This window comes from Pelodiscus sinensis, chromosome 7 (assembly GCF_049634645.1).
Source record: "Pelodiscus sinensis isolate JC-2024 chromosome 7, ASM4963464v1, whole genome shotgun sequence".
In the NCBI taxonomy this organism is placed as follows: domain Eukaryota; kingdom Metazoa; phylum Chordata; order Testudines; family Trionychidae; genus Pelodiscus; species Pelodiscus sinensis.
Window position 1 is genome coordinate 22,302,287 of NC_134717.1, and position 25,214 is coordinate 22,327,500.

At 40.3% G+C, this 25,214-nt stretch overlaps 1 protein-coding gene across 4 annotated transcripts in view; it reads left to right on the forward strand.

Moving 5' to 3' along the window:
- The window catches only part of ARHGAP15 (Rho GTPase activating protein 15), a 491,953-nt gene that overhangs the window by 23,930 nt on the left and 442,809 nt on the right, over positions 1 to 25,214 (forward strand). For all 4 annotated transcript variants that reach the window (XM_075933317.1, XM_075933318.1, XM_025191035.2 and 1 more), the window contains one exon: positions 13,032 to 13,211. In XM_075933317.1, the coding sequence (XP_075789432.1) occupies positions 13,047 to 13,211 (165 nt within the window). In that variant the 5' untranslated portion in view covers positions 13,032 to 13,046. The remainder of the gene's footprint in view (positions 1 to 13,031; positions 13,212 to 25,214) is intronic.

The following is a 25,214-nucleotide window of genomic DNA, read 5'->3' on the forward strand; positions in this document are numbered from 1 at the left end:
AGCTTTGCTAGTGTCCCCCAGTCAAGGCCCCGAGCTGAAGTCCCTGCCCCCACCAAGAAGCAGTACAGACACTGAACCACTTCAGGTCCAAAGAGAGTGCAGTTTAGGGCCCAGCCTCCTGAGAGAGCACTGCACAGATGGGATCAAACCCCAAAGAATTAGGTAAGCCCCCTTTAACAATGAAAGGGGGAATGTGCATGCTGGTTGCCCCCCCAGGTAACAATCACTTACACTGGGTTTGATAGAAATAAAAATGGTTTTATTAAGTTGAAGCAGTAGGATTTAAGTACAGTAAACTTCCGATAATCCGGCATCTTTAGGACCCAGGGGGTGCCAGATTATCAGATATGCCGGACTATCAGAAGGGGGGCTATGAGGGGTCTGGAGTGGGGTGGGAGGGGATGCCACCCCAGACCCCTCATAGTCCCCCCCCCCCCCCTTACGATAGTCTGGCTCTGCCCCAGGCATCCCTGATTCAGCCACTGCTGGTCATTTTCAGCAGCAGCTGAATCAGGGATGCCTGCAATAGAGCAGCTGGGGTGCTGCTGGGTTGGTCCCGCAGCCCCGAGGGGCAGCGCTACGAGACCAACCCGGCAGCACCCCAGCTGCTCTGCTCCCGGCTTCCCCGATTCAGCTGCTGGTCAGTTTCAGCAGCAGCTGAATGGGGGAAGCCTGTCCGGCTGCCCCAGCACTTCCGGGTTCCTGATGGTGCCAGACCATCAGGAGTCCCGGAGCATTGGATGCCGGACTAATGGAGTTTTACTGTAGTAATAAGTGAGACCAGGCAGAGCAAAGTACGTTACAAATCAAAAGTAACAAAACCACTTGGCTAATTCTACACTGGAACCTCAGTGCAAACTTAAACTCACCAGAAAACCCCTTTTCCAGCTTCCAGTCTAAACCAGGGTCTCTTCCACACCTTAGGGTCTCAGGCTCCTTCCTTCAGGTGCAGCTCATCCAAAAGACCCAGGCCTTTCCTTTCCTATTGCCTTTGGTAAGGAGTTGAGGCCACTCCCTACCAACCACTGCTCAGACTTCAGGACAAAAGATTGTTGGAAACTCACAAATTATTCCCCACTCCCTGTGTCTAATTTTACACACACAAATGATATGTACAACAGAGAAAGATAAACAGAACCAGCAAATCATTACATGAAGATCGATGTGTTACATGAAATAATTCTCTGAAACCACCTTTGAGTTATGTACATTCATGTCCATAAGTCCATTTCATAAACCATGGGGAGGGGTCTGTCACACTCCCCCCCCCCCATCAACAATTATTGCCCATCCCTGCTGCAGAGAAGTGTATGAATGGATTAACCCAGCTAGACTCTTGTTCCTGAGCCAAGCCCCCAATGGTTGTCTTCTTTAGACATACTTATAGTCTAACCAAAATTTTAAAGGTGTTAATGGGAAGAGCTGGCCAAAAATAATTTTCACCAGAAAAATAAACGTTTAAAATTAATTCAAGAAAATTAAATTTTGTTTCAATTCAGTGTGGAAAAGCCCATTTTTCTTCCCTCCACTATTTTTTCCCAGAGCTAAAAATTAAAAGAATAAAAGTGGGAGTTTTCCAACTACAAACAAATGGAAAAATCATTCAAAGGACTTCATTTAGAATTGTTATCAAACAGGGAATTTCAAAGATGTCAAAAGGCCTTTTGTGATGCTTTGTTTCAAGTGAAATGCCATTTTGGGCATTTTATGCGATACTTTGGTCTGACTCTGGAACAGAGGACAAGATTGAGAGTAAAAATGGAATATTCAGTATAGCTTCTGTGTTCCAGATGGTCCTTTTATAATTGTTTTGTCTGGACCAACCAGCTCCTGAGTGGCTGTGAGATCCTGTGTTTTTGAATTAGCTCAGCACCATGCCTCTCTGATAACAAACTTTACACGTGCAATCAGCTGTGTTCATTTTTCACCCAAGATTTCCTAAGACATAATTTATCTCCGGTAGTCCCCAAGTACTTCTTCAGAAGTTAAGGCTGGAAAAAAGCAGCCTCTGCCTAATATCATACGTGTCACGTGAAGACACAGAAAGTGTCCCTTGCCTCCTTTAGATATTCAGCATGGCTCTGGGAATGCCATGGGGTTTGGGCTGCTGTGCTTTGAACCTGGTTCTCTCCCATCCTGGGAATATGCTGTTGTGTGGTAGGGAAGCATCTCCATTTTTTATTTTTTAGAAGAGGAATTTGATGTCTGCATCTAACTCCATCAGAGGTTTCAAACCTATAACTCTCAGCTGAAAACTGATACTAAGCTTTTTGTGGTTCCCATTCTTAGAATCTAACTATCTCCATACATTATATAGGACACTGAGCCAGCTGAATGGGCAGCCAAGTGGACTCCCCCCTCTTTGGGGGTTCATTGTTCCTGCTGCCATGTATGAATGGAGCAGTGGAGAGATGGCTGTGATGGAGTTAGACCCCAAACAAGGAAGGTGAGGGGCTGTGGATAAAGAAAACCAGAAACTGGTGGAGTAAGCAAGAGGTGTTTGGGGAGTGAAGGAAGAGTTACTTGAGGGAAAAGTGGCAATAGAAGCTACAGAGGGAACTAGAAAGGAGCAGAAGCTAAGGGAAGAGCAGATGGAAAATGGAGTAAAGGGGGAGCAGAATGAGAGCAACAAGGATAACGGAGGGAAAGTGTGATGCAATCCATAGAAACCTCCTTCATCCTCTGGTTTCTCTCCTGCTGAACAGTACCTATGCTGCACTCCTGTAGCTGCCTCTAAATCCCATTATGCTGCTTCATGTTCCAACTGCTCTGGGGATTGCTAGAAGGCAAATCCAGAATCAATTCAATGCCTTTCACCAGAACTAAATCCACAAAGAGTTTTCAAATCCAATTTTTATTTGCATATTTGCAAATAAGCTCCTTAAATAATTAGCATACAATTCCACACATAGTTTTGGACAGTCTTAGAAAATGAGGCCACAACCTGATCTTAGGCATTACTAATTCTTGATAAATTTGGTTGCTTACAACAAAGATGTGAATTTACCCCATTGGACTTTGCAATCTTTTCTTTCCTGTTTCCTAAGAAGAGTACTGCTACAGAATTTACATATAAAAGTAGCATGTGCCTTTCTTTGCACTCTATGCATGTAGTTAATATAAAGTGTGCTATCCCTTGGCATACACAAATTTACTAGCATAATAAAACTGTTATGCATTGCAAAAGGCTTCCTAACTGCAACCTGTTAGAGTAGCAACTGCAGTAGAGTACTTCTTTTCCGTGCAATCTTTTCTTTCCTGTTTCCTAAGAAGAGTACTGCTACAGAATTTACATATAAAAGTAGCATGTGCCTTTCTTTGCACTCTATGCATGTAGTTAATATAAAGTGTGCTATCCCTTGGCATACACAAATTTACTAGCATAATAAAACTGTTATGCATTGCAAAAGGCTTCCTAACTGCAACCTGTTAGAGTAGCAACTGCAGTAGAGTACTTCTTTTCCGTGAGATTTTGCAAGTACTCGCTATATTGTCATATAATACTTTAAAAACATCTTTGCTGTGCTGCTATATCTCAGTGTCTCCTCAAAATGACTGGATAACATCTCTCTTAAACAGCAGAGTATTATTATTTCCATTTTACAAAAGGCAAACTGAGGCACAAGGCGATCAAGGCCAAAACAGGTATGTGCTCCAAATGTATATAGCTGGCATGATTTTGTCATAGTACATAGTGTTTTTATAACATTTGTGTTCAAATCACACATTATGCCCTGGTCTACTCTAGTACCTTATTCCCAAATACCCCCACACACATTTGAATTTATAAGCAGTGTGTTTACAGTATCAAGGTCATTATTTCCGAATAATGGGCCATGGAATTCATACTTTGTCCTCCTGCTTTTCGTAGAATCATAGACTTCTAGGACTGGAAGGGACCTCAAGAGGTCATTGAGTCCAGTCCCCTGCCCTCATGGCGGGACCAAATACTGTCTAGACCAGTGGTCCCCAACCTTTTTGTGGCCAATAGCACATTCATGTTTTCAGAAGAGTGTGGTGGGCGCCAACAATTTTTCAAGGCTTATTTTGTATTTGTACATTAATACGAAAAACATCATATTTAATATATGAATTCATAAGATAAAAATGGTAATTTTACATGTAAAAGGTATTAATTAAATTATTCGGCAATTACTCTTTCACCTTACCAAGTGAATTTGCTATTTTAATATTAAATGTGAATTGGGTAAATTTGATAGAAACTTAATTTAGTTGGATAATTTTATGTTAATTATACTGTAATTCATTTTTAAACAAAATTCTGCATTAATTAAAAGGGGAGGTTGTCCAAATGTTGTTGAGCAAAAAAAGCTCCCTCCCCCTCAAAAAAATCATAGAATCATAGAATCATAGAATACTAGGACTGGAAGGGACCTCAAGAGGTCATCGAGTCCAGTCCCCTGCCCTCATGGCAGGACCAAGTACTGTCTAGACCATCCCTGATAGACATTGTCTAACCTACTCTTAAATATCTCCAGAGATGGAGATTCCACAACCTCCCTGGACAATTTATTCCAGTGTTTGACTACCCTGAAAGTTAGGAACTTTTTCCTAATGTCCAACCTAAACCTCACTTGCTGCAGTTTAAGCCCATTGCTTCTTGTTCTATCCTCAGAGGCCAAAATGAACAAGTTTCCTCCCTCCTCCTTATGACACCTTTTTAGATACCTGAAAACTGCTATCATGTCCCCCCTCAATCTTCTCTTTTCTAAACTAAACAAACCCAATTCTTTTAGCCTTCCTTCATAGGTCATGATCTCTAGACCTTTAATCATTCTTGTTGCTCTTCTCTGGACCCTCTCCAATTTCTCCACACCCTTCTTGAAATGCAGTGCCCAGAACTGGACACAATACTCCAACTGAGGCCTAACTAGTGCAGAGTAGAGCGGAAGAATGACTTCTCATGTCTTGCTCACAACACACAATCAGGGAAAGACATTTTGGAGTGTGGCACAGGAGGATGGAGGTCTGCTTTATCAAAGACAGACAAGGTGTTTGAGGTAATATATTTTACTGGAACAACTTCTGTTTGGCTACATCTAAACTACAAAGATTTTCTGAAAGAGGATATGCAAATTCCATAATTTGCATATCTTCCTCTGATCACATTTTTGAAAGAAGATCTTTCAAAAATGAAGGTCGTCGGGATGCGTTTTTTTTTTTCGAAAAAACCACTCTTCCTTAAAAAAGGAGGTTTATGCGGTTTTTTCTCATAGAAAGAAGAATAACTCTTGTGCAAAAAGCCCTGTCTTCTGACAATCTACTGTACTTTTTCTTGAACAAAAGCACTCGCAGTGTGGACGCTCTGTGAGATTTAGCGCAAAAACAGCAGTGTAGACGTAGCCTCAGAGAGAGGAAAAGAAGGGACGGAGACAGCAGCTGGGGGATGGGGATTGTTAATGGGTTATTGATTATTATAATAAGCAATAAATCCAGGGTCTCTAGTTAGTCCATGGTTTTTAACGTCTAGCTAAGTTACAAATACATCAAATATTGTGCAGGTTTCCTTTGAGAATGAGGACTGTTTGGTCAGATCTTTGTATTGCTAACTCTAAATGTTCAGGCTCATCAAAAAAAATCACAAGATTGGCTTTAAAATTATGCAGTTATACAAAAATAATAGTTGTGTTGTTCTTTTTATTTGCCTTCTCTCTTTTGAGCTCTAGGATGCACTGGAATCATAGTTTGAAGCTTTCTCCATAGCGTTGAGGGGTAGAAGCTTACTTTCTCTTTAAGGAAGAAGGCTGAAATCATCACAGATCCACTCAGAAGCTGGGGCTTGATGGAAAACAATAATTAATGTGAGACTCAAGACAAAATTATGAGAGTTACTAACACTGAGATATAAGTGATCACTTTGTGAAAAGTGGCGAGGAGTCCTGTGGAACCTCAGAGACCAAACAAAGTGCACCTTTAAATCTCACACTCCCCATCCCCACCATGTCTCCTCCCCTTGCTCCATCAGCTCCCCTGGTACCTGCTTTCCCCCTCTCCTCCCCTTCCTTCTGCCTTCCAGTTTGCAGGGCTGGAGTCTGTTGCGATCGGGCCCCAAAAGTCCCCGCAGCCCGGGCTCCAGACCACGTGCTGGACCTGGAGCTGGGAGGATTAACGTTCATAGCCCCGGCCCATCACACCACGACCGCCTTTCCAGGTGCACTCACCGCCGTCCTGCCTCTAGCCAGGCTCTGCTCCCCCACGCCCCACTCAGCACATCCCCTTCCTCCACCTTCTCTGATCCACAGCTGGCTATTTTAAAAAATGGTACCGCGACACCACACTGACATGGCACCACCCCCTCTGGTGCGCCGCACATGACTTCACCCCCGGCGTAGCCCTGGCTCCACCTGGGTTGACAGTGCATGCTCGCACCTCTCACAGCCCGCTTTCCCTTCCCCCGGCCCGGTACCTTCCCCGGCCGGGGTCAGCTTGCTGGCCTCCTCGTCAGAGTCCCTCAGCCCGGTGGGGTCTTCTGGCGGGGCCGTAAGTGCCAGCAGCGCCCCTACTGGCTCCGGGGTGCAGGAGTGTAGAGCCCAGTGGCTCTGTCCCACCGGGCCAGTCTGCCCCTGCATTAGGGTGTGCCTAATGCAGACTAGGCAGGTGCATATAAATGCCCCGGTGGGCGCCATGGCGCCCGTGGGCACCGCGTTGGGGACCATGGGTCTAGACCATCCCTAATAGACATTTATCTAACCTACTCTTAAATATTTCCAGAGATGGAGATTCCACAACCTCCCTGGACAATTTATTCCAGTGTTTGAATACATTTTTCCTAATGTCCAAACTAAACCTCTCTTGCTGCAGTTTAAGCCCATTGCTTCTTGTTCTATCCCCAGAGGCCAAGATGAACAAGTTTTCTTCCTCCTCCTTATGATACCCTTTTAGATATCTGAAAACAGCTACCATGTCCCCCCTTAATCTTCTCTTTTCTAAACTAAACAAACCCAATTCCTTCAGCCTTCCCTCACAGGTCATGTTTTCTAGACCTTTAATCATTCTTCTCTGGACCCTCTCCAATTTTTCCACATCTTTCTTGAAATGCGGTGCCCAGAACTGAACACAATACTCCAATTAAGGCCTAACCAGTGCAGAGTAGAGTGGAAGAATGACTTCTCGTGTCTTGCTCACAACACACTTGTTAATGCATCCCAGAATCATGTTTGCTTTCTTTGCAACAGCATTACACTGCTGACTCATATTCAGCTTGTGGTCTACTATAACCCCTAGATCCGTTTCTGCCGTACTACTTCCCAGACAGTCGCTTCCCATTCTATATGTATGAAACTGATTGTTACTTCCTAAGTGGAGCACTTCATCCTATTTACCTCAGACCATTTCTCCAATTTGTCCAGGTCATTTTGAATTATGACCCTATCCTCCAATTTAGTCGCAACCCCTCCCAGCTTGGTATCATCTGCAAACGTAATAAGTGTACTTTCTATACCAATATCTCAATCATTGATGAATTCGTACTCTGTCCTCCTGCTTTTCATCAGGAATAACGTGAATTCCAAAATAGTAATTTCAAAATAACATTAGTGTAACATTAGTGTAAACGTTCCAGTGCCACTAATTCAAACTAACTGGCCTCCAAAGGCCTCCTGCTACTGTCAGCTCTGATTGCTCTGGCCACACCTGGGATCTCCACTGCTCTCCTGCTCCTGAGGAACTTTAAAAGTCCTGGGAACAGGAAAAGGGCTTGTCCCATGTGGTCAGCTTCAGAAGCCCTGCGCGAGCAAGCATCACGAGATATGAGCACCCCCAATGTCCGTTCGGACTCTCCTATGGCAGCCAGAACTTCTGCTGCTCCCCTGGCCTACACAGAGAGAAATGCAGAAGACCTCTGGCCTGCCCTGGTGAGGAGATTCTGGACTTCACTGAGGTGTAGGGGGAGGAGCCCAACCTCCAGGAACTCTGCACCAAGAAGTGGAATGCCTACATATACAGCAGGATCGTCACCAGCCTGGCAGAGGAGACACAGCGGGAGCCTGGAACAGTGAAGGTTCAAAATAAAACAGCTGCGCCAGGCCTACCACTAGTCCAGGGAACAGATCAGATGCTTTGGGTGGTACCTCACACCTATTAAGAGCAGCTGGATGCCTGCACGCAGTCAGCACTCGCTCCCGATCAAGCACAGCGATGCAGAAGCATAAGAGGAGGGGAACCCATTAGTACTCTTACACCTTCCACAATGCCCTCACATCAGCAGGTGGGGATAGAAGTTCTCTTTCTGTTGGACACCTCCAGTGCCAGACCTGGTGTGCATGTGACACAGTAGGAATCTGAGCTACTCCATCCTCCCCTCTCACCCTGCAGGCTCCTGCCTAGCCGGCTCCTTCTCATGCCTACTTGTCTCCATCCTGTAGGTGTTGCAATGCTGTCCTGGGATATCTGTAAAACTTCTGGAAAGTACCTGCTTTCTAGGCAACATATGGCCTTGCTCAAAGCACATTGCCATCATTTGAACTGAGACCTTCGCTGTCAGCTCAGAGGTTAGGGCTAGGCTAGGGGAAAAAGTGACAGCGTGCATCTTCCAGAAGAGGCAGGAGTTCCAAAAGATGCAGGTGTCATGCACCTTCCCTGACCATCTGATACTGATGTCAGTGAAGTGTCCCTTGTGGGCCACCAGTGCATGCAGCACCATGGAAAAGAACCCCTGTGTATGAAGTCAGAGGCACATTGGTCAGGGCCAGGGATGGGGATGTTGCTGACATCTATGGCCCCTCCATGGTTGGGGAAGCCCATGTTGGCAAAGCCATTGATGATGGTGTCCATGTTGCCTAGTGTGATGACCCTCTGTGGTAGCATGTGGTTGATGGCCTTGGCTACTTGCACGAGCATGGCCCTGACTGTAGATTTCCCCACCCTGAACTGGTTCCTGGCTGAGCAAGATTCCATGGTCATGCACTTTTGCACAGGAATGTCAGGTCCAATGCAGGTTTCCTGTTGTCTGAGGGCAGAAGTTCTGCAGCTGGTGATTATTGTCCCCACCCTGCATGACAATGCAGTCCCATCAATCCAAGCACGTCTTCCCTCCTTCAGAAGTTGAGTTCAACTGTGTCTAGGGGATATAGGAGTATGCTCAGCAGCAGGAGCACCAGGACATGGCTAAGCATGGCCTGCAGGCCATACCAGCATTCATCCTCCTCATCCTTGCCCTGTTCCTGTTGGAGCAACATCTGGGCATGAGGTCCACAAGCATGGCACTTCTGTACAGCAGCTGTGGCTGCATGCAGACAGTGCTGTGGCATTCGTGTGGGCAACCAGAGCACGAGAAGCAGGGCCGGCCCAAGCCCTTTTGGTGCCCTGGGCTGTCCCCGGGCACAAGGCGCATGCGTGGGCCGGCCCCCCCCCCCAGGGCGCATGCGTGGGCCAGCCCCCCCAGGGCGCATGGTGCATGTGCTGCCCAGACCGGCCCGGCTAGCACTGCTGGCGTGCGCGCCGTGTCGTGCCGTGCAGGGCCCCGCAGCCATGAGGGGAAGGGTGCTGCTGGCTGGTGCCATGGGGCTGGTGCTGCGGAAGCCGGGTGCACAGCTCCTGATGGAAGCTGTAAGGGACGCTGTGCTCCCCTTACAGCTGCCATAAGGCGCCCTTCATCGGTTGGCACCCTGGGCAGCTGCCCAGCTCACCCATGCCTCCGTCCAGCCCTGACAAGAAGGTGTGTGCCTATTGCCCACTGCATCCTTTTTCTGTCCTAGAGGGAGGCAATGAATGAGTGCTTTGTGAGACGTAGGCATAAAGAGGAGCCCCTGTAAGCACGTGTCACAATTTGCCTGAGCAAGCAGCCACAGGAAGTATCTACCCTCCTGGTACCCTCCCCAGAGGGATTCTAGGGGCTTTAAGTCTGAGTCAGGCTCTGTTAAATGTGGACGTGCTATTTTGGACTAATTTTGAGGCTTCCCCCTAGTGAGGACATGCATGTTTGAATTTATTAAATTGGGAGTTGTTAAGTCCAGGTTTAAAACCCCACTGTACTTGAGAGGCACAGAAATTGAATCCAATTCTCCTATGTACCCACTGAGCACCCTAGCTAATTGGATATTCTCACTCTCAGCTTCCACTGTTTAAAGCTGTTCCACTCTGTGTGAGATATTCATGGGGCCAAAGAGGAGCCAAGAATGATTCTCTAGTCCAGTGGTTAGTGCAAGCTCTTGGGACCAGGGTGAGTCAGGTTTTGTTCCCCATGCTAATGAATATTTAATTATTTATACACAGTAATATATTCAACTGCCTTAACCACAAAACAGTACTAATGCTTCCTACAACCCTCTCCTTCATTCTCAGTCCATTTCACCTTCTGTAGGGGGTCCTACAGACAATATTCTCATTTCTTTCACCACTCTGATGAATTCACCGAGCGTCTATCTGTACTAAATGAGGTAGGGGGCCTCTGGAAAAAAATAACATGACTATCTAATGAAAGGTTGCATCATAATGAATATACAGAACAGAGTGGAATCAAGGTTGTACAGGCTACTTCCTATTAGGCATTTCCTATCTTGACTTTGCAATCTGAACAAAAAATTTTCAATATAGTATGTTCATATGTAACTTCCTATATTTTTAAAGAAAAAACAAATTCTACCAACCTCCTATCAGGCATCAGAATCTGTTTTCGAATCCTGAATATTCACAAGTGAAAAAGATTTTCATCACTTGAACTAACAGACTAGCTATCTGCTTGTAGTCTAGATGCTCTCTTGCAAAAGAGTCTTGTAGTCTAGACATAGCCTTTCTCACAAGTTACAAATTTTCTGACCCAAAGTTACTGACTAATGCTATCTTTTATTAAGTCTAAAGTTGCCCTATGCTCACTATTATTATGACTAGGTCTCAAGGTAAATACTAGGCTTTAGGCTCACTATGACTATTTTACAATTGTCTTTGTTGCTTTTCTTGTTCCTACTTGTATTATAGCTTTAGTTTTATTTGCACTATTTTAGCAAGATATAAGCAGTTATTTACCTGATCGAGTGATCTCAAGTTATAGGTCAAAGGTCAAAAAAGCTTCCAAGTTTTTGGGGGTGGTGTCAGAAAAAAAGTGGTTTTGTTCCTTAAAAACACACGCAGGAATTGGCGACTTTCAATAAGTAATAACTCAGACAAATCTCAATGAGAGACTATAAAACTTCTCAATAATATTTTTAGAGCACAGCTTTTAGAAGAACATCTGGTCTTGATTTTTTTTTTTAATTGTGAGCAAGAATTATGGTTTTGCTTTTCATTCAAAGGGTGCCCCCCCCTCCAAAGTCACAGTGCCCCTTAGCACCATATAGGTGCTCAGGTAAGTTGTTTATACCACATCATCAGTACTGCTTCCTGTAGAGCTTGTGTATTCCATGTGGGTTTCCCACCAAAGTACTAACTGGGCCTGACCCTCCTTCATGTATTGGGGTGATGTTCACAGTCTTTACCCAAGGACACAGTTTTTACATTTAAAAAGTTTCTGTGATAGATAAAATGCTTGAAGATAAGAAAGAGTCAACAGATCTGTGCTTCAGAAGACCATGCTAAAAGGGCTCCAGCATAGTTCTCTCACATGCCTCTGATTTTAAAATGTTGTAGTGTAGAAATCTGTCAGGTGAATTACTTTCAAATTATGTGGCTACATCTAGACTGGCATGATTTTCCGCAAATGCTTTTTTTCCGTTAAAAACATTTGTGGAAAAGAACTTCTAGATTGACACGGACGCTTTTGCGCAAAAGCACATTTTGCGGAAAAGCATCCATGCCAATCTAGATGCAGTTTTGCGCAAGAAAGCTCCGATCGCCATTTTTGCCATCAGGGCTTTTTTGTGCAAAACAGTTTTTAGCTGTCTACACTGGCCCTCTTGCGCAAAAGCATTCGCGTAAGAGGGTTTTTTCCCAAGCGGGAGCAGCATAGTATTTGTGCAAGAACACTGACAATATTACATTAGATCGTCAGTGTTCTTGCACAAATTCAAGTGGCCAGTGTAGACAGCTGGCAAGTTTTTCCGCAAAAGCGGCTGCCTGTCACTGTCCAGATCAGTGGTCTCCAACCTTTTTACACCCAAGATCACTTTTTAAGTCTCAGAACAGGCGAAGATCTACTGCCCCGACCCTTCCTTGAAGCCCCGCCTACATTACATGAGGAAATCTAATGTAAATGTACTGCGCAGGTGTGCAGTTCAGAGAGGGCTCAAGAGCTACTCTTGGAGCCCCTGAGATCTACCGGTAGATCGCGATTGGGGACCACGGATCTAGATGCAGCCAGTCACTTTCCCTCATATGGCCTAAAATGTATTGTGTGACCAGGGCCAAAGGTTGATGACTGCCAGCTGGATGTGATAGGTTACAGAGAGATTACACCATACAGAAGAAGAATATTTGAGATAAGGATTACTTTTTTACATAAACTTTATGTAACCCACACACCTAGTGTGGTTACCATGCAGTGGCACCTAGACCACAGCAACAGTTAAAACCAAGAGACCTCTACAGAAGGGGCTAGAAGGGAGCTGATTCTTAGCTCAGAGAGTAGAGGCTTTCCTACTATGCTCCAAAGGTCCCAGGTTCAAATTCCTCTGGTGGTGGTTACATTAACACCTCCAAGAGACAAGATGGGTGAGATAATATATTTTATTGGATGAATTTATTGAAATTGGGAAAATAACACATATTACCTCACTCACCTTCTTCTTCTATTGTCATTGGACTATAGAACATGGCAGCAGGTTTCTATTGGTGGTGCACATCTGTACATGCCTTGGTGCACATTAAAAATATTCTGCGCCTGGTTGGAAAAGAACATTGGTCTACACCAACAGTGCATTAACTCTTCCAGGTCAGTTTGGATGTATGAGTGATTAGAACAGTGATCAATTTAGAGGATGATAATGTTGGTTACTCCAGTGTTCGAAGATAACCATGGTTTTCTGAACTGTTTTAGCCTGTGTCTGCTGTTGACTGAAGTGAAATACAATATGCGTGGATATGCTTTTAGGTAAAGAGCACATGTATCTAGAATAACATTACTGTTCTATGTGTTTCAGGACAACACAGTAACCATGCAAGAACTTCCAGCTTCTGATGCCTCCTCTGAAAAACTAAATTCCACCAACCAAAATATAGGAGCTGTTCAAATGAGGATCAAAAGTGCCAACAGCCACCATGACCGGCATAGTCAAAGTAAATCAATGATCCTTTCTGAGAACGTGAAAGTCAAAGAACCTGTAAGTAAAATTCCACAAGTGTTTCCTGGTCCGATTTTTTAAAACCAAATGAATATCTTCAGACTTATGAATAATTATTTTAGAAACCTTTGCAAGTAGGAACCCGTCCACACCTACAGGTAATAATTAATACCAAATAGTGTCACCAAGCATTAAAGTAAAACTGTTTAATACAAAGATATATCATAGATTTGGTGCTAGCACTTATAATGCCTACTCAAGATCTCCCATCTCATGCTTCAGTATAATAAAAATGAAGCCGGGCTGATGTGGTGTGCTAACATTTCCTTATATATATCACTTCTATAAGCCAGAGGCTAAAACCAGACAAAAGGAGTAAAACAGGCATTAAAACTCCTTGAATAGAGGGAGATTTTGCAATTGACACACCTAAAAGTGTCTTTTTATAGCAATTCTTGTTTTAGAGAGCTCTGATACTGACTGTAACTTAATGTGTTAACTGTGAACAGAGTTTTTATCCATTAAAATGATTTAAAATAAAATAGAGATGGACTCTATAGCCAATTATGTCCCTGCCCCTGTACTCATTCTGAGCTACTAAACCAACTGATTGGTATGAGTCTCCCCTGGTTAATTTTCTTCTGTAATGGCAGCAACTTGCAGCTGAGGCCATATGATGTTACAAAATTATTTATGCAATTTTAGCTACTTTTTTGGACTCCAGATCCATTTTGTTCTCAGTGAATGCAAACGAATTGGGTTAGCTGGGGACAGACCCCCAAGACTCAGACACTCTTCACAACCATGGGAGCTATTCATTGCTCTTCTGGTAGAGAGCTGAATATTTCATAGGAATCCATTATACTAACTGAGATATTAAATGGATTAAGCTTGCTATTGAAATTGTATTTTTTCTGCATTTTTCACTCCAAGTTCAAAGGGAAAATTAACCCACAACACTAGGATACCTTTTAATCATTCTCTTTTTCTATTTGACATGAATGAATTTAGCTCATAGAAGCAAAACATCATATTTCTGTACAGAAAATGTTGCCTTAGATCATGGCAACAGATGAGAGATTAATTTCCGTATATTTACTTTCCAATTTAAAAGTATCATTTTCCTCAGACACATTGCACATATTGCGTTGTTTTTATCCGAAGTGAAATGATCCTCAGCTAGGAACTTGAAATAGTGTTTACAATAATATATTGGAAATACTATAATGCATTATTAGTAAGAACTGTACCTTTGAAAAAGTTTAAAAGTTAAGTATATTTAATGATGCCTAACATATTTTATTGGCTGTGTTTAACAAACAGCACTAGGCTGCAGTTGTTTTTGACAAGCATGAAAACATCACAGCATGAGACTGCAAAAGGAATTATGTAGAGAAATTACAAGTGATCCATCTCTCAATGAATTATCCACCTCAATAGCCTGCAGAACTCAGCTACCAATTAACACCTACTTTATTACATGTTGGGATGTACTTAATAACTTTCATGTGTTTATGCACTATTACCTTGACTGATGCCTCTTGTACAATTAGGCATAATTGGCATATCAATATGCAAAAGTTAAAAGGATTAACCCTCTTAAAACTAATGAGCATTTCTGTATCCAGCTGCTAAATGAGACAAAATTAGCATTTTTCACTTTTGGGCAGGATTTTATCATGCAGTTTCTCATTGTTGATATTACCTTGTTACATAACTTTAGTTCTGGGGGTAGAACACTGGACTGTTATGGAGTAAGGGTTCTAAAAAGTTAAACTAGACATAAATATTTGCTGCAGCATTGCCATAACCATAGCAGGTACAATATATGTTCATTAGTAAGGAGCTGAAAAGTTGCTTTGTGTTACATTTGTTTAGTAGCTAATTATATGAAGTGGTATTTCACTCAGTATATGTCATTTTACCACAAAAACTTGGCTCCAGTATCATAGATTGAAAGCTTGCCATGCTACTGATTTCCTTTCTGTTCCATTTCTTTTCATCTCTTTTTGCCATGCAGAATTTTCTGACTAGATATTGAGACACTGAAAAGTATTCTGGCATATTTACTCATATAAGCCTGTTAAAGTTGTTTGCTAGAGCCAAACTAAAACCACAATTCTTACTGAAATATGCACTTGAAGTGTAGCATTATTTCAATGTAAAAGATTTACCAAAAAATCTGTACTTTCATGTTGACATATCAGATCCTCCATGCCTGATTAGTAAAGGATTTGGGAGGAAGGGGGAAGCAGGGGAGAGATAGGGAAGGCAGAAAATTGCTTGTCTAGTGCCCTGAAAAGAGTGAAGAGTTCTTTGTTGTTGTTGTTTGCTGTTTTGAGTAATATATTCTTGTTTTGTAGTTTTAGTGCACTTAAATAAACAATCTTCAGTGTTTTGCACCCAAAGGAATACAAAGCAGTGCTTAAAAATACATAGACCAACATAACAATTAGATCTTATTACACTGTGCTATAGAGCAAAAAAGACTTCTGCTTTTTACCAGTTGAGAATCTGGCTCTCTGTTAAGATTTTTGCTGTGTATATGTAATTGTATTAATAGTGCTTATCAATTGGCAACATTTTATATTGCTTTCATATAAACTGTATTTCATTGTCTTCATATGAACTGTATTTCATTGCCTTCAGATGTTACTGAGATTTTTTTAACATTAGCAATATGGGTGAACTTATAAGGGGCTTTGTGTTGTTCCATTATTTCACTTACGGAAATGCATTAGGAATATCTACTGGTCTGTGATCTGTTAATGAACATGTTTCTTTTTCTGTTGACCATGGGCCACATCTTCCTCATCTCACACTTGAAAAACCTATTCACTTCAGATAGTTTTGTATAAGTTAAGACAATTCAGGATTTGGTGCATTTTGAACAATTAGAATAAATATCGCTAAACGTGTTTGAATAAAATGAACTCCTAAATGTTGTGTGTAAAGTCAGAAACACATCGATGAAGGATTTTTAATATTGATTTGTAGAGGAGAGACTATAATTTTTTCTAAGTGGTTTGTGGCATTATAAAGTGTTCGGTTCTGTGCTTGTGTGCACATCTTGGAATCTCCTTTCAAAGGTGAACTGATTATTTTTTATAGTGTGACAATGGGGTATATGCAGCATACATAAGTAAAGCCATATGAACTGTGCATTTTACAGTAGTAAAGGTGCTGATGTACAATAGAGAAGCTAGCTGATGCAAAAGCTTACTGTAGATTATTGTGTCTTTCAGTCTCGGTTATTTACACATTCAGGTATTCTGCAAAAGTTTGACCTGATATTAATGTAGAGTTTAAAGAGCACAACCCTTGAAACTGGGCACAGACTAAAGTAGGCAAGGCCTCCTTCAGTGTTTAATGCCATCTCAGCCGCCAATGTACATCAATATTTCTTCTCTTAACCCTACAGAAATGTATTTTGTTTCATACAGAGCAAATTCACTAATGAAATATCTTCTTTTTTACTGATATTTAGATTAAGAATTAGACTCTGTTTTAGACACACCAAAATGCTAATGTATTTAAGTTCTTTTGATTAAACAGACTTTGTTGGCTTATTTAGTTCTCTGATACATTATCAAAGAAACAGGAAGCAATTTTCTTTTGTTTCTTGCTCTTGTGGGCATAGAATACTTGCCAAAGTTATGTCTAGTAAAAAAAAACAGAAATAAAATGGCTAAAAATATAACCCTTCTGTTTAGCAGAGTTTTTGAGCCATATTATGAGATTGCAGGGCTTGTTCATGTTTCTTTCAAATCAAGCTTATAGTCAAGTTTAAGGCTTTGTATAGATTGTCCTGAAGTAGATCCTGATATTTAATTAAAATGACACTAAATCACATTGAATTGATAAGACTTGGCATCTCAAACAAAGGTAATTGCCCGTATTGGTTTTGTACAAAAATAGAGCTGCTTGGAAAATGTGCAGCCAACACAGACTGTCAACTCCATTTATAGATCAATATGTGAAAACCATTGATCAGGCAGGCATGTGTAACAGTAACACTTTACATTTATTTGTTGTTTTTATAGCATGTTAGGGCTTACAGGATTATCAGCTTCAAAAATATTTTGACTTCCTCATAAATATGTTATCTGTTTAATGTTCATTAAAAGACAGACTAGAGTCCTTTCTAAAAATGTTTTCAGTTTCATTATTCTTCTCATATCACTGTAGGAAGTTTTAGCAGAAAATAGATTATTTCCTGCTCTGTAACATCATTGGAGCTCATTTTTAAAATAGTATATTAAGTGGAAGTTTTTGAAAATTAGTTTTTCCTTCTACTTTTTTTCCCACTGGAGTAAAAGAGGCATTGACAAAATTGTTCTCTCAACAAGTAACTGACTTAATAAATTAAACATTCTCCCCATAAATTGCTAAAAGAAAGCACCCTATTTTATTCTAAAAAGGGTTGTCCACACTTTTCTCTTTTGAGACTTAAGTCTCATATATATCGAGAGAGCGAGAAAGAAAGAGAGAGAGATCTATATCAATATCAGTATATAAATACATAGATATACATACACATTTTTTCTTTGTCTTTCAATGAGAAATGCAGTAGACATCATTATAAGGGAACAATTTTGACCCTTGAATATCTGAGGTAACTCAGTTGTTGCCTGTTCAAAGAACTGTACTAGAACAGCGATTAAAAACATGAATGCACCCTAGGTGACAAAATGTAGTAACTGTTGGTAAATTCTTACTTTGTCATGGTAACCACTTTATTTCACAAAGCATTTCAGTGTTGTTTGAAATAAGTAGATCTGAGTTTAAATCAGTGACATGAATGAAGGTAATTCAATCCTTTTTCTCTAGCAAAGTTATTCTTAGAAGTTAGAAATGGAAAAGACCTGTTAGATAACTTGCTATTTTCCCCACCATTGAAGGAAAAGAACAGAACCTTTCAGATGCTTCCTCTCTATGTTCTTCTCTGTGTAGTTCTAGTATATTTTATGAAATCAAATCAAAATGTCATTTTACCTCTATTATATGTTGTTGAGTAGAATATTGCACATATAAAATGTTCACAATTTGTAAATAAAGACATAATTCCTTAGGCTCCAATTCTTCAACTACTTTTACATATGTTTAAAATTAACATGTGATTGATCAACTGAAGTCAGTAGGCATTTGTAGTAGGAAAAAGGCCTTAGTTTTTACTGTGGCAAAACCAAGAGCTGGCCTGGGCCAACATACTTCTTTCAAAGGGAAAACTAGGGCACAGAAACATTTGAGTCAAGATAAAAATGTAGATGATGTAACTTGTTCATACTGCCATTTTTCATGACCAATGATTTCTTATTAAACCATTTTTTGGGTCAGATATTTTTTTTCCTAATAGGGAAAGCAGTGCTTAGGAAGTAATTTTGCATTCAGAAATTGAATTTCTTTGGTTTATGTATTTTGTGATTCTGTGTATATATGTATTTATTTTACTGTAGATACCAGAAAGGAGCTGATCTTGGCTGGAAAGGTGAATGTTAATTTTATTGTTAATATCTCCATCTGTCTGTATTCAAGGCATTTTCAGTATAACATTTCAGCTACATGACTTGATAGACAACATCATAAGATCTTACAGAAAAAAGAAATAACCAACATCTCTTTCTTTTTGAAAGAGATGGAGTAAATTCATTTCAGCTCTGTTGAGGAAGTGGTGAATGTAACCAGTTTGTGGTATTTACTGAATCAAACCGAAGTTTAGACAAGATATTATGAATTGGAATTGAGGATTTTTGACGTTTACTCAGTGTGACACATGAATAGGAAAAATGTTCAAAAACCTCTAGTGCGATAGGTTTTTTTTCCTTCAATCTTACAACATTTCATGCTGTGAAAATCTTCACCCTATTTACTAAGTACAAATTGGTCTTGCCAAAGGTTCTGAAAGTTTACTACTTCAATTTAGATGCTAACACTTCAAAGAGAGATGCAACTCTACAAATTAGTGTATGTTCTATGTATGCCAGGCAGTTTTAACTTGAACCTAACTAAATACAATTATACTTTATTACTGATTGAAAAGTGCAATAAATGTACATCGGATACATTTTTTTGTAAAGTTAGTCCTCTGATTACTAATTTGAATCAAAACTGCTAACCTTGTTAGCATCTGGACTTATTTCCATAATAACAACCCCTTCAGAACCTACAAAGTAATGAATAATTGACAACAAATGAAATGTTTTGATAGTTGTCGGCACAAAGCATGTTTAATGTTTTGTGTTGCTTCCTAGCTAATTATGTAGATGACACATTTGTCAGACCTTGACTGCCATTAGAAACGTGTTTCCAGAGGGGAGAAAAACAGGCTATTCATAGAGTAATTAACTAGAATGCTCAATGACCTGTGAGAGATTCAAATGGCTGCCAGTTCAGACATTGTTTTGTTACAGAAGCAGAGGGGTAATTAAAATTCCAAATTACAGTGCTATGATGAAGCATTTGTTTGTTGACAGTATACTCTTACTCTAGTTTGTTAATTCTTTTTTAAATTGCTTCTAATCCATTTTATAGCTTTAGGAGTTCCGTCTTTGAATTTACTGACAACTAATATTATGGTAAATTGTTCTTCACTGGAGTACTGCAGGCTTGGCAGTTTCATGGGAGCACAAGGTGGGTGGGATGGAATAGCTCTTCTTTCTCTAAACTGACATACCATGTGCTGTCATCGAAACGCAGCTAACACAGCACATCTTGTGAAATGATATGTTCATAATTCTGCATTAAGGAAGATGTCTAGTTATAGGAGGAAGCGATTCAAATAAAGTAATAATAATCAAACAAATTGACTAAGGTGCCCTAAAACATTACAGCAGAGCCCTAATATTTTTTAGATGATGATCATCATCATTTAAGTAAACATTTTCGGAAGCTGAGAGCTAGTTGAAACTAGAGAGGATCACAAAGCAATGGTCTGCATGAAGAAAGCAAACAGATAGCAAGAAGAATGGTATATGTCATAAGAGAAGCTTTGCCAACAATCTTCCAGTAATGGATATGACAGCATGAGATGTCTTTTCAGTAAATATGAGGATTGTTTGCAAATGCAAAGTGGTGAAGTTTGCTAAACAATGAATTAACTGCAAGCCCAAGTGAAATATTTATTTACATTGCCAAAAGTGAGAATATGGCTTTGTTAAAAAGATCTGACAGAAGTAACATGGTGTTTGATGCAGGGGAGCTGACAGCGGCATGGAGTGAGCGCTGATTATCCTGAAGACACTGTCAGCTAGGATTGATTTCCACTTTCTCCGTTTATGTAACGGTTCCTGTAATACAGCTGACCCCGAATCACGTTACCTTGTCATTTCTCTGCATGGATCAAGAAGAGATGAGCTGAAAATAGCTAGGCACTGACCTTGAACTTGCCAGAAAAGTGAGAAGTGACAGTGGTGGTTTTTGTGTTTGTAGTTCATGTACAAAGATTAAGCTAAACTGTTATTTAGTTGAGTTCACTGCAACAGCACAAGGGGGCAGAGCAGTACTAGAGATTACAGGTAAAGATGATACTTTAGTATCATTTGACTTTACAGAAATGCAAGTTTGTGCCAAGCAGCTCTTTTTGTTTTAAATATGGGGTATGCTCTAAAGAGGAATCATTGATGAACCAAAATCATTCCAGTACCATAATCTGTAATTTTAAAACATAATTAATTGGGTCACTAATAATGGAATATCTTTTTAATGAATAATTTTAAAAAGTGCTAGTAAGTTTTCCATTACAGGACGCTTCAACATAAAGATTTTACCTCCCAGTTCTTCCAGTGTTAATGAGAGAAAAAGGAACTATTGCTACCATTTTAGCCTATTGGGAAGTATATCAAATGTAAATTTATTCCTCAAAAACACACAAGATATCTATAAATTCATAGGAAACAATTGAGCTGAAATGTTGAATAGGGTGGTGGTGTCCCAGTTATGATGATTCTTATGTTGTGTATCTGCTGGAATCAGCCCTACCTTAGAGGAAAATTGAAAAGTAGGTTATAAATATGTCCACATCTATCAAGTGACTGTAGTGCAAAAACAAACAACAAAACCCTCCACTTATTTTGGTTTACATTTACTTTGTTGAATTCTTATCAGCTTCTTTGCACTAGTACTAAGACTTAACCTATGGAGGTCTAAGTCTGGGATGCTGTCTCAAAATTCCCTATAATCGAACATATTCAGGAGCTGACACTCGTAAAAGGATTTGTCTGTTGTTGGTTCTCTAACTTTGGTCACTAGAGCTTCAGGCAGGAAAACACACACACCACATAAGACGTCTTGCTACAGCTTCCCTCTTGATTTGGTGAGCCGGCTGTTGGCAACATCAAGGCATACATGCCTGCTGAAAAGTCAGTGACCCCCAGTCATCATCTAAATCCTTAAATCCTATTCTCAGGCCTTGGCTTGAGCATACATGCTCTGGGCTTGACAATCATGCCTTCTGATTCACAGGTCCTGAGGACTCACATGGTTTCTCTCAAACACTACTTTATTCTGCTTATCAGTTTGGGGGTTAAGCTATGGCACACTGGACCTTAAAGGTCAAAGATTTCCCTAACAGGATTTTTAGACACCAAAGGTTCAAAGGTGTTGGCTGCAGAAATCCTTCCCCAGAGTTTTTCTTCCCTTGACTGTGCAACGCTATTAATAAGGGACCCTATTCCCTGATGGCCCATAATTCATTTTACTGTTACCATCTATTTAATTTCCCTTTTAAGTTTCTGTAGCAAAGCAGGACAGTGTTTTACCCTGCCTTAGTATCCCTTACTTATGTGAATGTGTAAAGTATACATCATTTTTCAAAGTACATTAAAAACGGACAAATGTCTGCATCTCTAAACAGTAAAACTGAAAGGAAAACATTATTTTTGAGGTCAATGCTGGTTTAAGATTAGGAAATGTTGTTTTGCACTAACAAGTAAACAATATGCATGGATTACCCCTTTTGAAACTATTGACTTTTGCTGTTGCATGTAATTTATGGAGATTTTGCAAGACATCATTTATGGCAGCAGTGCACAGAGTCTGACAGGGAGTTGCACTGATTATATTTGTGCCAGATAAGAAAATGGAATACATACTGCTTAATCATTTTGTTGAAGGTGTCCCGTGACCAGAGTTATACAACCTGTGTGTGGCGAATCCACAAACTCTGTTATACTTGTCTGTGTTAATGGCAAACTCAAAACTCAGACCAAGTTTACTAAAAGACTTGGTAAGGGTTTCAAACCTTTCAAAAAAACCCATTGTCCATGTTTAGAGAGAAGGGCTGATTTATGGCTTTCCATCAATACTATGTAAACATTTAACTGTTCCAACTGAATTTCTTTGTTCAAACCTAAAAGACAATCTAAAACATGAAGGAAGCTCATAGCATACTTGGCATAAGCCTTTGCAAAGTGAAGCCAATCAGCTGTCATAGTTAAGAAACTGAATAATCTGAGCCCCTAAACTTAAGTTTTTAAATAAATAATAAATCTCTAATTATATTATTTATTGTAGCTTAACATCTAACTCAAAACGGTACCAGTGCTTTTGTGTCAACTTAACTGCCTAATAAGATGTTCTAACCAGCACGTTGTGTGTGTGTTTAAGCAGGGGGAGAGTGTTTTTTGGCATCTTTTGCGAAGATGCTGTTCTTTAAATTTTCAATTTTTGTTCTCTGTCATCTCACATGCTGGCTCCTACCTACCTTGTATGGAGACAAACTACTGGCATTGCATTCAGCATGCTGGAACTATAGCACCACCAAGAAATATAAATGTAAAGCTTTTGTCCCTATGGTCAGAGTTAAATGTAAAGAGACAACATATCTGGCATTTGAGAGGGTACTTAATACTCCATAAGTGATATTTCAGTTAGATTCTATGCCAAAGTCTTCCTTTCTCCTCTTCTGCTGTGGCATAGTAAAATGAGCACTAGGTTAGCACTGGGGACCTGGATTTGATGATGGCCTTATAGAGAAAGTTGAACACACTGGCCCCAATTCCACTGTTTTCCCATCTGTAAAATGGGGATGATGATACTGATCTCTTCTTGTAAAGTGCCTTGAAATCTTCATATGAAAAGCACTATCTAGAAGCTAGGTGCACTATTATCCTTCAACAATGCTCACTGTCATAATATTCTACATTTACTTTGGTATGACTCCGGGCTTCTTTTTTTTTCAAAGGGTGGGGGGGGGGGGGAAGGAGGGACTAGCCAGATTTTTTTTTTAGTTTCTTTCCATCTACTTCAATTCAGTGCAAATGGTCCTTCCAACTGTATGCCTTTTGTTCTCTAGAGCCTTCCATTTTCAGTATACTCCAACAATAATTTTATTTATAAGAGTTTTTTTTTGCAATATGTTAACATAAATTCAAGGAACACAAATGACATGGAATGATTTTCCTTCCGCATTATTTTTGTTCAATGATTTACTGCAGCAAAACTGTAGTATCTAATACACTTCCTTTCAAAATGCCGTTAGATTAGAAATACATAGGTACTGAAACTGAGATAATTATGTCAAACTTCCCACAGCTAGTTGTGGACACCTGACCTGCTTTGTTTCCCACAGGGGAAAAGTAAGCTCTGTTTCTTTAAATTTCCAATGAGAAGGGACATGTGTCTTCTTGCATTGAGTTACATTACATCACATCATGTGATACAAAGTGACCCAATACACTATGACAGGAGGGGTAAAGAAACAGTTTTTTTTTTCTCAATATTATTCCAGTGTTACAATTACCATACTACAGTAGGGTAATTGTAGCACTGGAATAATATTGAATGATTTGTTAGCTTTAAATATATGCACAATACAAAGACACATCTGCCAGATATTATTTAATAAAACAATTTTAAAACAGACAAGCTTTGGTGTGACCATTGTCTCTTTTTTCCCCCCCATGGTTAATGGTTATCTGACATCTTATGAAAAATCTTTCTGGACAGTAAAAAAAAAAAAAAAAAAAAAAAAAAAAAAGTTGGTTTGGAATGGATGTACTGATGACAAATACAGCTGGTCCCCGAGATGCGAATGGTCGCTTATGACCATTCATATTTACGACCGAAGCTGTTGTAAATGGAAGACCCTGAGTTACGAACATGATCCACGCTTATGAACAGTGCGATCGCGTGTAACTCTATGGGGTCCGATTTATGAACAAACCGAGTTATGACCAATTGCTTGGTCCGTAACCGGTTCATAAGTTGGGGAGAACCTGTAACTAAGAACTCCTTCCTCCATTTCTGGAATCAAATTTGGAAGGTTCTGAAATGATCAGACACATTGTCCCCATTCCTGCAAAAACACTGCCAGAAAGCTTAAAAAACAATACGAGTCCTGTAGCCCCTTAGGCTATGTCTACACTACAGAGTTTTTGCTGAAAAACAGCCATTTTTCTGCAAAAACTCGTGGAGTGTCCACATCTCAAGTGTGTTTTACACAAGTAAATCGAAAGATCAAAGGGGTTTTTGCACAATTGGTAATCCTCATTCTATGAGGAAGAATGCCTTTTTGCACAAAAGCTCTTGCACAAAAGGGTGTATGTGGATGGGGAAGAGGGGTTTTTTGCACAAGAAGAGGGAAGAGGAAAAAGCACAGGTGCTCTGGTGGTCATTACGTCCAAAACAATCCCTGCTTACTTGCAAGAGAGCATCCAGGCAGCCTGGACACTCTCTTTCGCAAAAGCACATCACTTTTTCAATGCACTTTTGCAGTGTGGACGCTGTCTTGCACAAGAAGTTTTTGTGGAAGATCTCTTCCGATAAAAGCTTCTTATGCAAAAAGCCTGCAGTCTAGACATAGACTTAGAGACTAACAAAAATATAAAAATAGTATAACGAGCTTTTGTGGGCACAACCTATTTCTTCAGATGACAAATTGAAACTTTTAAACTACAAGAAGGGTTACGGCATGAAAATGTTCAGCTGTGGCCATAAATGGAGCAGTAATGATGAAAGGGCCTGTTTTTATGATATTTCCAACTGCAAGAGACATAAAGAACCAATATTAGCATCCAAAAATGTGGGAGGTTATATGAATTAAAC